Source organism: Lissotriton vulgaris, chromosome 8, assembly GCF_964263255.1.
Source record: "Lissotriton vulgaris chromosome 8, aLisVul1.2, whole genome shotgun sequence".
NCBI classification, from domain to species: Eukaryota; Metazoa; Chordata; class Amphibia; order Caudata; family Salamandridae; genus Lissotriton; species Lissotriton vulgaris.
Genome location: NC_141696.1, coordinates 93,204,834 through 93,221,960, shown reverse-complemented (window position 1 = coordinate 93,221,960; position 17,127 = coordinate 93,204,834). Strand labels below are relative to the sequence as shown.

General features: G+C 43.7%; 1 protein-coding gene across 1 annotated transcript; it reads left to right on the top strand.

Annotated features, from left to right (window-relative positions):
- The first annotated feature begins 1,729 nt into the window (after nt 1-1,729).
- Nucleotides 1,730-2,680, top strand: LOC147693503 (olfactory receptor 51E2-like). The gene has a single exon (XM_086936028.1). It carries the CDS (start codon nt 1,730-1,732, stop codon nt 2,678-2,680), a length of 951 nt encoding a protein of 316 aa, XP_086792154.1.
- The last annotated feature ends 14,447 nt before the right edge of the window (nt 2,681-17,127 follow it).

The following is a 17,127-nucleotide window of genomic DNA, read 5'->3' as shown; positions in this document are numbered from 1 at the left end:
GTTTCATGTGGCGCAGGACCTTACACCGTGATGCATCTCCATAGATACGTCACGATGTAAGTATGTCACAATGTGGCGCAGGGTTTACGCCGGCGCTGCGTCACAGAAGTGACGCAACAGCGGCGCAAAAGTGCCGCAAGTCCAACATAAATCTGCCCCTTTGTATGTAGACAAGACCACCCAGCCTGCCTTTTGTTCACCAAGGCTGCCTTGTCTGTTAATAGTGATTGACATTTTGCTGCTTTACCGGTCGCTGGTTTGAATGCAAGTTATTCTGTTATGGTGTACCAAGCCTCTTCTAATTTTAGGGCTGATATTGACTGCTGCGGTAAAGTAAAGATGGATTTCTTGGTTCTGACCTGTTTTTCTATCAAACTCTTAATGGGAAATGTACAATTTGCAATCATATCATGTGTGATTTTGCACATTTATTTACCTGTTCACATATAAATGAGACTTAAACCTAAATGCCATTTTCATTCCTTTTTCGAATGTTACCCCTAGCACACTGCTTTGCACGTCCAAGTAGTACCTAATAGATAGTGGAGGTGAGTATATGAGAAAACATAAGATATTTGCAATTATCTTAATATAGGTGCTAGCGATTAAATAGGCAAAACTTGCATTTGTCCCTGTTTTTTTAAACTAGCACTTGTGTCTATATTAGTTGGTTAGTAAAACTCAATGCACTATTGTCTGCACACTCAAGTACATGCAAGTGCTAGGAAATCTGCATTCATTAACGAAATATTCTGATGCAATAACTCAGGATTTCCTGATGGGTTACTCCAGCAGAGAGGACTTGCTACAACAGAACATTCACTGGTATTGGAGATTCTCCCCAGTAATAGGCTTTAGATTAGGGACTGGAGCAATAGTGTGGTAGGGTTGAGGTGAGTTGCCATTGTAAAGATAGTGAACACATTAAGGTATAAGTGAGTGATTGTTCACATACTTCCAACAGGTTTTCTATCTAAGAAAATGTTAATTGCCGGTTGGTCTGCCACGCCACGGTGGCACACAGGACTAGTCATCCTATGGCTTGTTTATAAAAATAAAAGTCTCTGATTGCTTCTGAATGTTCATGCCCACCATGCTATGCATGGTAGAGACCTGGACAGGAATAAACACTGTGAAGCTGGGCTCAGAGGCACCTCCCAAATTATGGGGGCCACTCTGATACCATTCCTTTGGGTGGATACTTGGCATGCAAGGTGCGTGTAGCAATGGAGCAACGGTTGCTTTGGCATCAGAAGCACAGCAGTTCCTGAACTTCTAAGTAATGGGCAACTTAGTGGAGGGCATACAGAACATCTTCCATTTCTGGTAGACACCTCACTGCTTTCCATCTAATTGGGGTCCTAAACCCTTAAACAAGGTGATGCTATCACAAAGAGAGCACTGCTACATTGTAGAAATCTCTCCTGACAGAGTGAGTTTGTGAGTAGTTGTATTTTAGTGTTGTGGAAAATCAGTAATATTTCATCCAAATTCTACTTTTGATTCCAATGTCATTGTCAATTTACTTTGTCACACCACCAGAGTGTGAACATTTTTATGGATACCTTTTCTTAGAAGAATTCTGGGGAAACATTTTGGGTTATGCATGCGGAGCTCAAGTTAATGTATTTCTGTAACCTTTACTTGGTCTTTGTCATTTGGATATTTGTATTTTTATTTTTCAGATAATAAAAATGGGTGAATAACCATATAACTTTTCCAGTTCATCATGGCCACATTTAATGGAAGTGGCTATGACCCAGCTGCATTTATCCTGATTGGATTTCCGGGATTGGAGTCTTCTCACACCTGGATCGCGATCCCCCTGTGCTGCATGTACACCTTTGCCATCTTAGGAAACTGTGCAATCATGTACATCATAAAGGTTGAGTCAAGCCTCCATGAGCCCATGTACTTGTTTCTAGCAATGCTGGCCACCATTGATATACTCATATCATCTAGCACAATGCCAAAGATATTGATCCTCCTCTGGTTTGATGTCACGGAAATTTCTTTCAATGGCTGCTTGGTTCAGATGTTCCTGATCCATTCATTGTCAGCGATGGAATCCACTGTCCTGTTGGCCATGGCCTTTGACCGCTATGTTGCTATATGTAATCCACTAAGGCATTCATCCATCTTGACAAAGGAAAGAATAGCATTCATTGGAATAGTATCTATCCTCAGAGGTTCTATGTTCTTCGCCCCTCTACCTGTTCTAATTAAACGATTGCCATTTTGTAGGAGCAAAGTTCTTTCCCACTCCTACTGTGTCCATCAAGATGTGATGAAGCTTGCCTGTGCAGACAATACACCCAATATTGTCTATGGTTTAGCTGCTATACTCTTTGTCATGGCGGTAGATGCACTGCTGATTTCCTTGTCTTATGTGATGATTCTAAAAACAGTATGTGGCCTCTCTAGGAAGGAGAGCTGGAAAGCATTGAACACCTGCATATCCCATGTCTCCGCAGTATTGATATTCTATATCCCGCTGATAGGATTATCTGTAGTCCATCGATTTGGTGACCCCTCATCTCCCACAGTCCATATTGTGATGGGGGACATTTACCTCTTTGTCCCTCCTGTTCTGAACCCTATAGTTTACAGTATCAAAACAAAAAAGATAAGAATGAAGATTATGAATTTGTGCCAACAAAGAAGATACATTTGTTTCTGAGACTTCAAACCTCTACTATGGAGTATTGTTATTCGCTGGTAATCAAACAAAATCATGGTATAAAAAGGTTACATGCTTGCTTTTGAGATCACAAATAGTGCAAACTGTGTGTCTCTCTGTGGTTTTATAGATATTGTGTTTAACAGATAGTAGTAGTAATAAAAGTCTTGGTAGAAGTAAAATTCTTCATTGGATTGAAATAGGTATCACCATGAAAGATGCATAAAAACAAATACAACTCAATACATCACAGTGATATCATAAAATATACAATACACATACAGAGAGAAGGTAGAAGTACATAAGCAAAAGACAATAAACATTCTCAGGCATGTTATCAGCCTGGGAGGACAAAAATGTCATACCAAGTAAAATATAGAAACCTTTTCAGAAAAAAAAGTTAAAGTGCATAGCCATGGTGCAATAAGCATTAGCACACAACCAGTCACCCATAGGAATGTCATCTCCCCCTCTCCCCCAAAAAAGGACACACCAGTTATAACAACAAATAACAAGCATTAGAAATGCAATCGGGCTCAGATTTATTTGAGTTTGAGCTAATGGCATTGTAAATGGCAATGTCTTTCGCCATGTGTTATGGAGTGTGTGCATGTGGTGTGTAGTGGAATTATGTGGGTTGGATTGTAATTTTAGCAATGGTGGCATGCTGTGCCTTAGATGAATATGTTTAAAAGTAAAGTGTACTATACTGCGATTGCTACAATAGTTAATTGTGGATGCGTTAACAATTGATGCGTGCACTGATGGCTGGTGGTGTGTGTGCTTGGTGGAAGAGTGCTCTGCCGGCTGGAGGTGTGTGTACCTGGTGGAAGGGTGCACTGACGGCTGGCAGTGTGTGCTTGGTAAAAGCGTGCACAGATGGCTGATGGTGTGTGTGTGTTTGGTGAAAGCGTGCACTGACGGTTGCTGGTGAGTGCGCCTTGTTAAAGCATGCACTGATGGCTGGTGTTGTACGCCTGGTGGTGTTTGTGCTTGGTGAAAGAGTGCATTGATGGCTGGTGGTGTTTGGCCCTGGTGAAAGCGTGCACTGACAGCTGGTGGTGTGTTGTTGTGTGTGTGGTTGTGTGCGTAGTGGTGAGTCTGTGGTGGTGAGTCTGTGGGGGTGAGTGTGTGGTAGTGAGTGTGTTGTGGTGAGTGGTGATGAGTGTGTGGTGGTGAGAGAGTGGTGTGTGTGTGTGTGTGGTGTGTGTGTGTGGTATCTGTGTGTGGTGTATGTGTGTGTGGTGTGTATGTGGTGTGTGTGGGTGTGGTATGTGTGTGTGGTGTATGTGTGTGTATGGTGTGTGTGTGGTCTTATGTGTGTGGTGTGGTGTTATGTATGTGTGTGGTGGACTTAGTTTGAGTGTTTGTTTCCTGCACACTCACACACTGCCCCTACACATTCACACACTGCTCACCCTGCACACTCACACTGTTCACCCTGCATAGTCACACACTGTTCATCCTGCACACTCATCTTGCACACTCACACAATGTGCACCCTGCACACTCACACACTGTTCACCCTGCACACTCACACACTGTTTACCCTGCACACTCACACACTGCAGTCACTGTCACTCTGCAGTCACTGTTACTCTGCAGTCACACTCACTCTGCACTCACTCTGCACTCACTGTCACTCTGCACTCACTTTGCACTCACTGTCAATCTGCACTCACTGTCTCTGCACTCGCTCTGCACTCACTGTCACTCTGCACTCTCACTGTCACTCTCGCACTTACTTTGCACTCACTGTCACTCTCGCACTTACTCTGCACTCACTGTCACTCTCGCACTCACTCTGCACTCACTGTCGCTCTCGCACTCACTCTGCACTCACCGTCACTCGCACTCACTCTGCACTCACTGTCACTCTGCACTCACTGTCACCCTGCACTCACTCTGCACTCACTGTCTCTGCACTCACTCTGCACTCACTGTCACTCTGCACTCACTGTCACTCTGCACACACTCTGCACTCACTGTCACTCTGCACTCAGTCTGCACTCACTGTCACTCTGCACTCACTCTGCATGCGCTCTGCAGTAACTCACACTCAACTCACTCACTGTCACTCAGCAGTCATTCTACTTACCCTCTGCAGTTATTCTGCACTCACTTCTGTCAATCTTTAGTAACTCACATTTTCCACTCACTCTCACTCTGCACTCACTCTCACTCTGCACTTACTCTCATTCTACACTAACTCTCAAATTGCACTTACTCTCACTCTCCAGGGTTGAATTCAAACAATTATCTTTTCTCTCCCTTTGTGGTCAGTGTCAGTTCTTCTGATATATCCTGCACTGGATATATTGTTTTTCTTACACGTATTCAGTACATGTTTCAAAGTAATTGTATTCATGACAGAATCATTGTTTTTTGTTCAATTACCCACCCAGGTTCTGAGGGTTACTGGGTTATCCCATTATTATAATGTTATTCCTCAGTAGGGTCACGGAACTCGTTGGTGACCTGCAATATCCTTAAAAATACCTGACAGGCGGTACTTTATCTCATTTAAAAGATGTATATTTTACATGCTCCGATGGGTGAACTAATAAATCAACATGCCACCCCAGTAGCCATTTCAGGAAGCTGGAACGCTAAGGACGGAAAGAAATTCACAAAGAAAATCACTATCTTTAAAGTAAGTTCAAAACATAGCATATATGAGGAGAGTTTTAAGGGGTTCGTGTGGTGTGTCAGCCATGCAACAAGAAAAGAAAATGTTTCTCCAACATTATCTCTGCTGCTAGGAGGATTTTTGGCTCAAAACTAACCCTGGGCGTAGTTCGCGGAGTCGAACTCCGCGGAGCTACGCGAAGACGTAGTTGCACTCCGCGAACTACGCGTAGCTCCGCAGCCATGCGTAGTTGCTTGCTAGGCCCGTTTGCGTGCCGTTTTTCGTCTTCGGGAGCGCGGTGCGCGTGTTCGGGGCGTTGCCTGCATGCTCGGGATGGCTAGCGCGCTAAGTTACCCCGGGGGTTTGTCCCGCCTGCTTACGTTCCCTTATTTCCTGTTCCGGGTCACAAGTAACGTGGCCGCGTTGTGCAAGACATGTTCGGGAACTCATCTTCTCGTTCGCACTACAAAAGTGCGTGATCGCGCTAAATATCGCGCAAACCTACCCACGCGGTCGCGATGGGCGCAGCCATCTTGGATCACACACTCTGGCTATGGTTTTGGGCCTACTTTTGCATCTTGGTGAAATCTCTTCAATCCTGGTCTTTTTACCCACTTTTTCAAACTTTCTTTAGTTATTACCTATCTCTCTCTGTGCCTAGGTTTATATTTTTCATTTTATTTCTACTTTTACAACTTTTCTATTGTTTTATTTTACTTCCTTCTTTTACCTTGCTTCTTCTTTCCCCTACCTTTTTGTCTTGAACTTTTCTTCTCCCCTCCACCCAGAACCATGGTCAAGGGCGCCAGCAGCAGCGGCGGCTCAAAGGGCAAGGCGCCTGTGCCCCCAAAAACCCGGCTGCCTTGCGGCAGAATGCGCCCCCTAGGGGTGAGGCCCCGCCAACTTTTTGGGGAGGAGGAGGTGGCTGCCCTGGTGTTTTTTATCCAGCGCTACCTCCCCTTGATGTTGGCAGCAGGTGGCAGGCCCGGCTCCGGCTACCACCATATTGAAGAGCGTCTCCGGCGGTGGTTGAAGGTGCGCCGGGCAGTCTTCCGCTGCTCCGGTATCCGGCGTACCCACCATCAGCTGACCCACCGTTGGGCAGACATTTTGGACCGGGAGTAGGACCTGTTGGACCTGCTTGGCGTCGAGGTCGTGGTTCTTGGTGAGTGGCTACCCAAAAAAAAAAGTGTGTGTATAATATATATCTCTATAGTAGTATAAGTATTCTTATTGTATCTTTGTAAATCTTGGCTGAATAAGTAACGCGATGACTGGTGCTCCTAGTTACATTTCCGATGTATTCCATTATTATATCTACTGTAATTGTATGACACTGGTCTGTGCTGCGCTTCTTCATCTTCACTGACTCTTGCGTGTTCAATTTGGCGCTAGCTTTTGCTGTTTATTGGTGTGAGATTTTCTTTATTGTAGAGAACTGAAGTTAGTTAATGCTATTAATAGAGTCTTGTCCTTCCTTTGTCCGTCAGTGAAATAGCCGTTGATGGATAATTGTACGTGTTTGCATATTGTATCATTTTTTTTTCACGGCCTTCTCTTCTGCATGAATCCTCCTCTGGCAATGAATGCAAAAGTTACTTTGTTCTTCTTACCTCAGCCAGGGCCGGCTTTAGGCATGTGCAAGCTGTGCAACTGCACAGGGCCACCAAACGCCAGGGGCCACCCCACCAATATATATCCTTAATTTAATAATCCTCCGAGGATGGATACATATTTGCGTGGCGGCCCCTGGCAGGGATTTGGTGCCTCCGGCTCTGTTCCACTTCCAAACACCCTGACTCCCCCCTCTTCACTGGCCTCCGTGCTCCGCCCCAACCTCCTCTTCCGGGCCCCCCACCTACGCTCCCTGGCCAGGAGTCCAGGACCACCATGAGTCTAGAGCCGCCCCTGCCTCAGCCCTCCATAGAACTGATGTAGTTTGTTTATTGAGTGGGTAGGGCAGCAGTAGCATTCAGTCAGTAGCAAAACAAAATATGATGCAATGAACGTACAATTTTGTGTTAGTATGCACAAAGTTAATCATGTCTCCTCCTTGTGATCTATTCATTTTGCTGGCAAAAAATGAAAAAGAAATGGCTACTTACAGATAATTGATTGATTACCCCATTCTTGAATCGGTGGTGTTGTTCAGGTGTTACTGCCTCTGTGTTACTTAGTAATCTGCAATCAGAATGTTTATGGAACATTTGATTTGTTTTCTTCAAGTATATATACACTAGTCAGTGAATCATGCAAGGCAGTAGTCATTTGGTAGACCAATGTTTATTTCTTTTAATGTTGTAGCAGTGGTTTTTGAAATGCTGTCTATGTTTCACAGCACTCAATGTTTTCCTCTTTCTTTATTATTATTTCTTACATGAACCACAGAACCCAGGGGCAAGCAGAAGACTGGGACCGAGTCGGCGGGTGAACGTGAAGAACCACAGGCACAGAGCTCCTCTACTGAGGATCCTGCTGCTGTCCCCAGTAAGTCCAACAGTGCTTTCTTTTGGAACAATGATATTTCCCTAACTTTCTAACGGAGCTTTTTTTTCCAACCGATTAATGACATTTCACCTAACTAAATTTTGACAAATGCTTGTTTGATTTTGATTATGTTTTCAAAATTTTGGGTTTTACTATCTGTCCCTGCCTTTCTGTTCCTTCAAAGAGCCTCTGCTATGACTCTCTGTGCTACTACTAGACTGTCTGTAGGTAAGCTTGCCCTGTTGCCCACTCTTTAGTTAAGGTATTAATCTTTTCAAAAAATCTGTGATAGAATAGCGGAAGGCACAGGGTCCACTCCTGTCTTATGCTTTTTCCTCTGTAATGTCTCTTCTTTGCCAATTGACACCAACCAAGTATGCATCCAGATGTTGGTCTACTATTTTGTAAGCGTTAGTATACCACTACTACTCTTGCGGGTATTCTTCTATACAGTCACATACATAACTATGTATGCACCACAAAATTGGATGTTGGTGATAGGCAGGTTGGACCTTACTTACTTACAGTCTTACACCTCAGCCACAGAACTCAGAGGAACCCACAATTCAATGAACGACAACCTATATGGGCTCAGTCATTGGTCAATTATTCAATTACCCCTTTCCTGAACCCCAATATGAAGATGCCAAATGCTTTTATTACACAATCCATAACCTAAGTAACCCCCTTTTGATCACTCTCTCGTGTAAGTCTACAAGACAACAGACACTGAAAATATACTTCCGAGTCAATGTGGTACTTCAAAACCTTTATTTTGTTAGAAGTAACTAAGTAAGTAACATCAATGTTTTTAAGTTGTTCCGTGAAATACGTCAAGGGCCACCAGAAAAAATCCAGAGTTAAAAAAGGCTGAATAAAGTAATCTACATTTGTACAGCTACCAGTGCACGATAGGGAAATGTGGGAAATGCCGGAGACCCCTCACCATTAAACGTATACTGGTTGCATATGCCTCTTTTTGGTAAGCTCTGGAAATCTTTGCTTCGTAGAAGGAAATCTTCTCACATGCCGAAAAGTAATGACAAAAGTGGTGCACGTTAGACAGTATGAAAAAATTAAATACATTTATGCAAGTTTTTAGCTGTCATGCTTAAAAAAAGGTGTAACCTGAGGCTGTAAGCAAACTCGATTCCACAATCCACATTCAAAAAGTAAATACGGGCCTTTTTATTTTCCAAACTCTTCAGGTGTATGCTTTGAACAATTATGAGGCCTCAAAGGCGGCTTCTCGTACTGCGCAACAAGCTGCGAGGTAGCATGCGCAAAACTGTAGACATGTCATTGATGTACAAACTGGTTAGGTTACATGGTTCAGTCTAACTTTCCAAGGACTAGAGTAGCAGTATAGATGAGATGAGCTTGGGTACCATACCATAACAAATGAATGCTAATATGTGTAGTGAGTTAGTTACTCTGCTGTACTAGGCAATGTGGACTACTACTGATTACGTTGTACTTAACTGTTTTGCAGAACTCCATTCTTGGTGAACAAGTACAATGGGGGATGTGCATCCAACTAAAAAGGTGTACTTATTTTTATTTATGCAGAACCGGTACCATCCACCAGTGCCGACGGGGATAGCGGCGCTGCAACGGCGTCAGCAGAGGCGATCCCGGAGGGGAATGGAGGACCACAGGCACCTACAGCAGCACCGGCAGCAGTGGGGGAGGAGCCAACAACGGTGGGCGATGGTAAGTTACATTCAATAGTGATCCGCATTACTTGGTGGGTGGGGAAAACTTCCTCACTGTGCTCTGATATTTATAATGAACTTGAAGTTCTACTGGACAATATATGACGCCACCTTTGTCATTACCAAGCTTAGCAATAGCATTACCACCGGCGAGAATTGATAAAATAACAGGCCTCTTCTATGTGACTACAACTCAGCTGTGAAAGGTTGGTGGCAGACTAAAAAAGTCTTATCCACAACATTACATGACCGCGATGGATTAACACTAAGGAGATTGAATTTAAGTATGATGAAAGGAGCAAGGAAAAAGCACCAATCATATAATATAGAAGGATACTTTGGAATCAGCAATGCAGGTGGCTGATAGCAGTCGGATGCATGGGTTGTTGTGGAAGCATAGAAAGGGGAAAACACAGCTGCCTGCGTGGGTGGGAGACACATCCAATATCGGTGGGTAGTGGATACTAGTGTCAGCAGCGGTGTTTTGGTTAAACCCAAAGGCAAGGGAAGGAGGGGACGACTGGATGCATTCCAGGTCATTGCTGGCGAAACACAAACCACCTAAGGTTTGTTGCGCGATATAAAGAATGATAGTCTCTCTATACTAGACATTTACTAGTACTAGCTGGCCCCTGTTAATTAATGTTAGTTTGAGACTGTCACTGTTCCCGGAAGCACAGAGTATATGATATAAAAAAACAAGATATGAAAAAGACAGGTGTTCGTATGTGTGTGACCGTTGAAGTACACCCATGCTATGCTACTAGGGCAGGCATAATGCTGTGCCAAAAAGTCAAACAAATTAAGTATATAAGCCGTAGAATGTTCAAGATAGATAAAACAACATTTTTTGTACTCAGCTTGCTTGCTAGTGCTACTGTACTGTGCCGCCCACTATGTGTTGAATACATTTTGTGTTCTTGATTTGCTGGGATTTTGGATTACAACAATTCTGTCTCTTTCTTTATAGTTACTCCTTCAAAACCAACGAGGAAGGAGTTGGCAGTCCGGGCCCGGCAGCGGAAACTGCAGGCCATCGTTGAGGCCTACCGCCGGCTGGTGGCTCAGGCCGAGGAGGAGGAGGAGGAGGCGGCGGCAGCAGCTGCTGCCTCTTCCAATGCCCCGGCCCCCAAGCCTGCAGGAGTACGTCGGCGTGGTCAGGCAGCCGCCCGCTGCCAGATTTTTCCAGCATTGGCCACCCCCCCACAACAACATGCATGCCAATGTAGGTGCCGCCAGTTCCAAAGAAAGATTCTCCTCCGGGTAGCCAGGCTGGAGGCTCAGAGACAGACAACAAATACTCAAATAGAGGAGCGTGTGAAGATCATGGTTGATAAACACTTAAAAGCCCGCCGGCTTTAAGATGGACCCTGTTTGTTGTTTGCCCCTTTTTCAATCCTTTTGTTGGTGGGTGGGAATTGGGTGTTGGGGTTTTTTACATTACATTGAACGTGGGAATTTGGTTGGGGTCAGGGGAGGCGGTAGGGACAACTGTGGGGTAAGATTTATATATATTTTATTTTTGTATCATCTTTATTTATATTTATGTTAAAAATAAACGAGACACAAAGTTCTGTTCAAAAGAAAACATTTGAAGTTCATTTGCGTTTCTTGGGAGGTTGGAGGGGGGACTGTTTCACCAAATAATGTACGTTGTGCAACATCGCAAGGTTTAATTTGGCCATGCAGGTCGGCGGACAGTGCTTTCAAATAAAAAAATATATTGCCCACATCTTTAACATGCAGACAGATAGATGCGGTAAACCCTCACCGAGTTATATTTGTAGTATTAGAAGAACTACCAGTCTGTCTTGCGTTATACCTCACTGCAAACTTATCTTACCTGTGATTGCTGATGATGATTTATGATGAAGTGTGGAACTGCAAGGGATGCATTTGTTTCCCAAGACAATGGCGAAGAATCTGTGGTTCTGAACTTCTGTGATAGTAGTAGTAGACAGACCCTGCCAGTAGCAGAGACAAAAAGAAAGAGGCAGTCATTTGCGTGACAGACAATGTGGGGGTAGTATAAGTAAGTACAGTACATTACACGGCTGACCCAATATTGCAACTGCTAAACTGAAACAAAACAATGGCTTTGGGGACTGGAAACTAAGTGCAAGAGAAGATAAGAAGTTCAACTGTAGTTGTAGTACTCACGGCAACATCAAACTTTTCTAAATCATAATGCTTTAAACTTAAACCCAAACAATCACGCCAATTCATTAGATGTATTCGTTGTTTGATGTTAATGGTAAATTATTTGGCATTATACACAGAGCTTGAGTTGGGAAGCCGAAGAAGATCCTGGCCATGCCTTGTTGACTTGACATTACACTATTGTTGCTTTTCACCACATCTGCCCCAGCAAGCGCGTGATCAAATTGTTGGTGTATATTTAATGTAAGAAACATCACACCTCAATGTAACCATGCAGCCCGGGGGAAGAGGGTTAGGGTTTGTTGAATGGATGGGTACGGGGGTTTTGGGAAAGGTTTGAGAAAGAAAAACAGTACGCATGGAGATTGGAGACAACAAAAGCAAAACAATGAAGACGATGATTTATGATGTTGATCCGCTAGCCAATGAATGTAAGGAATAAACGTAAGAAAAGGACACGCTGAATATCATTCTTGGTTTCCCGCCATCCAATTGCTTGATGATGAGGATTTGTGGTAAGGGTGAGTTGATGCTCATAGTATAATAGCAGTGGGTGAAAAACGTCCAGCCTGAAAAAGAAAAGGCAAATACAAAAGAATGTGAATGACCTAAACAAATTGTAATACAGTGAAGATAAAAAAAATAATACAAGAGGAGTAGTCGTATGAGAGGACTTTCAGACTGAGGCGGCTTGGATACAATATGTATAAGTCTACTAGTTGCACATCATTATTAATCTAGAAGTACAAAAAAAGACAGGAGCCAGCACAGAACAGGCCCACGACTACACAGGGTCGCCCGTAATACAAACTGCATTTCCCTAAAAATTTCACAGAGCCACAGAAAGGTTAATGAAATTGAAAAAGCAACCTAGCATTTACAAAATTAATCAACAAAATCAATGCGTCATTCTCAGTCATCAATCATACCACTATTGTACTCTACCACTGCACAGTGCACACACATGTAGTAGCCTGGGTCTACTGTGCTGTGCCTCTTATTTGTATTTATTATTACCTTGTATTCCACTCCAAGAAACATCGTACATCAATCAGCTCAGATCCAACTGCCTGACAGCAAAGATATGGTGGTCACCATCATTATCAGCAACAACAACTCAGTCTGTAGTGAGTGACTACGATAAATTAAGTCCTGACTGCATCTGTAGTAGTAGGAACACAAGTGCGTAAATAATTTATATTATTAAATAACATGGAAAAATTGGCTATCACATGAGTCTGAAGTTACTAGTATACTTCAACTCAAAGGACATTTGCTCAGAGTCAGCAAAACAATACATCCAATGCAATGCATGGCATCATTCATTTAATATACCTGTTTTGCTCTTCTCTTTCACTGTCAGATGATTGATCACAGATGCTGCCGAGCCTTTGTAATGCGAGTCACAACAAGTTGACTTCAGTTGTGGATGCCTGCTCAAGTTTCTTTTGACACTGAAGAGTCGTCAATGAATGCCTGCAGACAGAAGTGGTAGCCTTAAGGCTCAGTAAGGCAGTGATGAGTTGCAGATTTCAAATGAAATAGAGGATGGCTGTAGTCATGTACGGTACACTTGTTATGGAGGGACTGTTAGAGGCTACATTATTTTTATTGTACTATACTCCATCTACAACATCCAATGTATGGCTGGCAAGATGGAATTGTATTGACTTGAGTGGGAGTCAAGATAGAAGATGGAGCAAGACTCTGAGGAGTGCAGTCAACATGGAACATAAATGCACAGGCGTGCAACTCCAGGAGGTAAATAAAAAAATACAGTGAAAATAAATGCACAGGCGTACAACTCCAGTAGGTACAAAAAAAGAATGAGTGGTGGGGATGGATTTGGTTGTGGTTTTTAATATTAGCAGTTTTGCACCAGAAAGCCATTTTTAATAAGAAAATAAATAACACAAATAAAAGAAGGGAGAAAGTAACAATTTAAAAGCCTATTGGTCAGGGAAGAGGAGCTCGTCCTCAAACTCTGGGGGTTCGGACAGAAGTAGGTCAAGTAACACAGTAGTGATGATATCTTCGGGCTCGCTTTCTTCATCCTGCTCTGATTCACGTACAGTATAGTCTGGTGGTATGAAGTGTTGATTCATTTTTAGGTCTCGCCTGTCGATGCGCATGCGCATCGAGCAAGCGAGAGTATTGGGACTTATCCACTCTTTATCCACACTGCAAGGAATCGTGGCGATTCCTTGCAGTGCCCGTGACTTTTAAGCTCAATGCGCATGCGCATTGAGCTTAAAAGCGCGTGCACGTCTGTCTTTGTTTACCCGCTCCGCCCCCTCCCCTTCCCGCCGTGTCGCATTTCTCCTCCCCCTCCCCTCTCTTCCCTCCGTCTTGTTTATTTATTTTACCCGCTCCGCCCCCTCCCCTTCCCGCCGTGTCGCATTTCTCCTCCCCCCTCCCCTCTCTTCCCTCCATCTTGTTTGTTTACCCGCTCCGCCCCCGCCCCCTCCCCTGCCCGCCGTGTCGCATTTTTTTTTAAATCCCCACTTCCCCCTCTTCATACTGCGTACAGGATGTTGTTCACTTCATCCACTGCACTGATCTATAAGGCTCCGTTGCCCACATACATGTGGAAGCCCCCTCTATCCTTCACTCCCAAGAGAAACAAACCGTGTGTGAAAGAAACTCCCAGCAACCGACATAAAAGTGAAAGTCTAAACTGGTTACCAAAACAGGCTCAATCCAGAAAAGAGCTACTCATTTTAGTTTCAAGTTGTCCGTCGGCCGAGGTGAACATGGTTAAATTCTTTACAATAGCTTCCAAATGCACGCAACTCCCCAGCGGCGAAAAATCTCGAAATCCAAAGCACGGAGCCCTGTGCCAAGATACAATGAGTCCAGAACAGTAAAAACCATTTTTGTGTGTGCTCCAAGTGCCAGTGGTAGTAAATGAACGCGAGCCCGTCCCACGAAACGTTTAATGTCACGAAGCAATACGAGCAGCCACAAGTTGTTTTCCTCCTCGCGGTCTCCAGGCGGGCCAACTCCCTTACAGACAAAATCCCACACAGCTCCACCTAACGGAAGGAACTTGCCATAGTTTGCGTCGCTCGACTTTCAATTAAAGGAATTTTCCACTAACCTAATAGTATAACAAAACGGTTAAACACACGATTGTTAACTGAGAAAGTTACTTGCTTGTAATCCTATACCTGCAAGATCCTAGAGCACATTTAAATACACAACTCCAAAATAAAAAACAGAATGTATTATAGAAAACATGCATGTAAATCGGAATCGTTTGTCTTTAACAACCCAACTTATGCCATAGTATGGCATTTATGACTGAAATCTCCACCAGATGGCAATATTTTATTTAAACAAAAAGCATGAATGAAAAATCTTTGTCACTTCAGAAAAAGTACCGTTTTAGGATTTGTGGGCGTTCCAAGCAACAAAAAAAGTTCCCCATCCTCTTTGGAATAACTTTAAATGTATATTTATTTTTCTGATAATTACCAGGTATTAGCAATCAATGAATTCAACATTAAACTTTCATAAATCGGAGCATGCAAACCAGCACAAACTCTTGAGCATCCCTCACCCTCACCCATCCTCAACCCCTCACCCTCACCCACCCTCACCCTCTCACCCTCACATAGTGCAATAGGTCTCAGACCATTTTAGTTAGAGCTTTAAGAAATGTTTATGGCTTTTTTTCTTTGTAATTCTTTAGCATTGGCTACAGGAAACAAATAAATGCTAAACATTTACAAAAAAAACCCATAAACAATTCTAAAAGCACTAACTCTAATGGTGCGAGACCTATTGCATTTCCAATGCTTGTTATCATTGTCAGCCTCTCCACGCTTTTGGGGGAGAGACTGGTCCTTTTCGATGTCACAATGGCACCAGCAGCACTGAAAACCCGCTGAGAGGCGACACTGGCTACAGGACAAGCCAGATACTTTATCGCCAGCCTGCTCAGCACTGGCCACTGTCTCCTTCTTTCATACCAATAGACCAATGGGCTTTGCTCCATGAACACCTCTGTTGTGTCATCCAGATAGGCCTGAACCATCCGCTCAGTGTTCATTGGTGCTCGGCTTTGCTGGTCCTCTTTCCCCTTTGCAACAGCAACGGACCTACCCATCCCCTTCTGTAGAAAAAAAGCAGTTATGCTTTTGGTTGTGTCTGCTGAATCAGATCATTTAGGTGCTGCTTTTGGTACTGTTGATGCCTGCTGGGAAGCGGACGCACTGCTCTCATGCTCTGATGAACTTGCCTCAGGAGGATGGCCTGGAGTACTTTGACTGTCCTGGGCTGGCACTGGCAGGCCTTTAAGTAACAGCCGTTCAGTTTCTAAATCATTAGCTTCCACAGCTATGGAAGTTTTGTAATTGGCAACATCCCCATCTAAAAAAGGAATTACTGCGCTACTGCTGACAAACAATTTGTAACGTGGATCCAACATTGTTGCAGTTATGTAATTTGGATCGGACACAATTGTTTGAAGCCTTGCATTTCCAGATAAGCGGTTGGCTAAGGCCTTGGCCAAGGTATATGCATCAACTTTTTCTTCGTCACCTTCATAAGTTTCACAGACCTCCTTCAGCTGTTGCTCGAGCATGTACAACAATGGGATGGCTTGGCCCATAGTACAGCCCTCCCTGCTAACTGCACGTGTGAAGACCTCAAAAGGTTGTAGCATCTCTTTCAAGCATTTAATGATGTCCCACTGCCACATCTCAACGGTCAGGGTTTTAAGATTAACAGTAGGATCCACTAATCTTCTTGACATTACATAAGCATTCAGTGGTATGTACTGCTCAAAGAGACGTTCAAGCATGAAATAAGTAGAGTTCCAACGTGTTGGGACCTCCTGGATCAGTGCTTTGACTGGCAAGTTATTCTCCCGCTGAATGACGCGTAGCAGCTTCCGCGCTTTAAAAGAATGGTTAAAATGCGTGCATATTCTTCTGCAGATGGTCAGTATGTTGCTGACTTTGGCTTCAGTTTTCAGAAAGTCTTGCACGACTAAGTTAATGCAGTGTGCCAAACAGGGTACCCTGAAATACTGTCCATCTCTCATTGCCTTCACTACATTACTGCCATTGTCGGTGGCAACAAAACCAATCTTAAGGCCTCTTGGTTTCAGCCATTCAAAGACCTTGCTGTTAAAGTCAGACAAAATGTTTTCAGCAGTATGATTTTTCTCCATACCAAACATGGCTACAGTTGCATGTCTGCGAGTATCATTAAAAATCCCAGCAACGTCAAGAAGGCCTGAAGTTAACTTGTCTTTAACACCTGCAAAAGAGATCCAGTGTGCGGTGATGCACATGTAATCTGCTGTGGCTTCGCGACTGCTCCACATGTCTGTTGTCAGGTGGATACAATGGACAACACTCTGTTGTAAGGCTTTCCTAATCAATTCCAGCACGTCGTGGTGTAGTGCTGGAATAGCAACTCTTGCAAAATAGTAGCGACTGGGAAAG

Coding starts and splice junctions, on each gene's coding strand:
- LOC147693503 (XM_086936028.1), top strand. CDS start 1,730: ATGGCCACATTTAATGGAAGTGGCTATGACCCAGCTGCATTTATCCTG.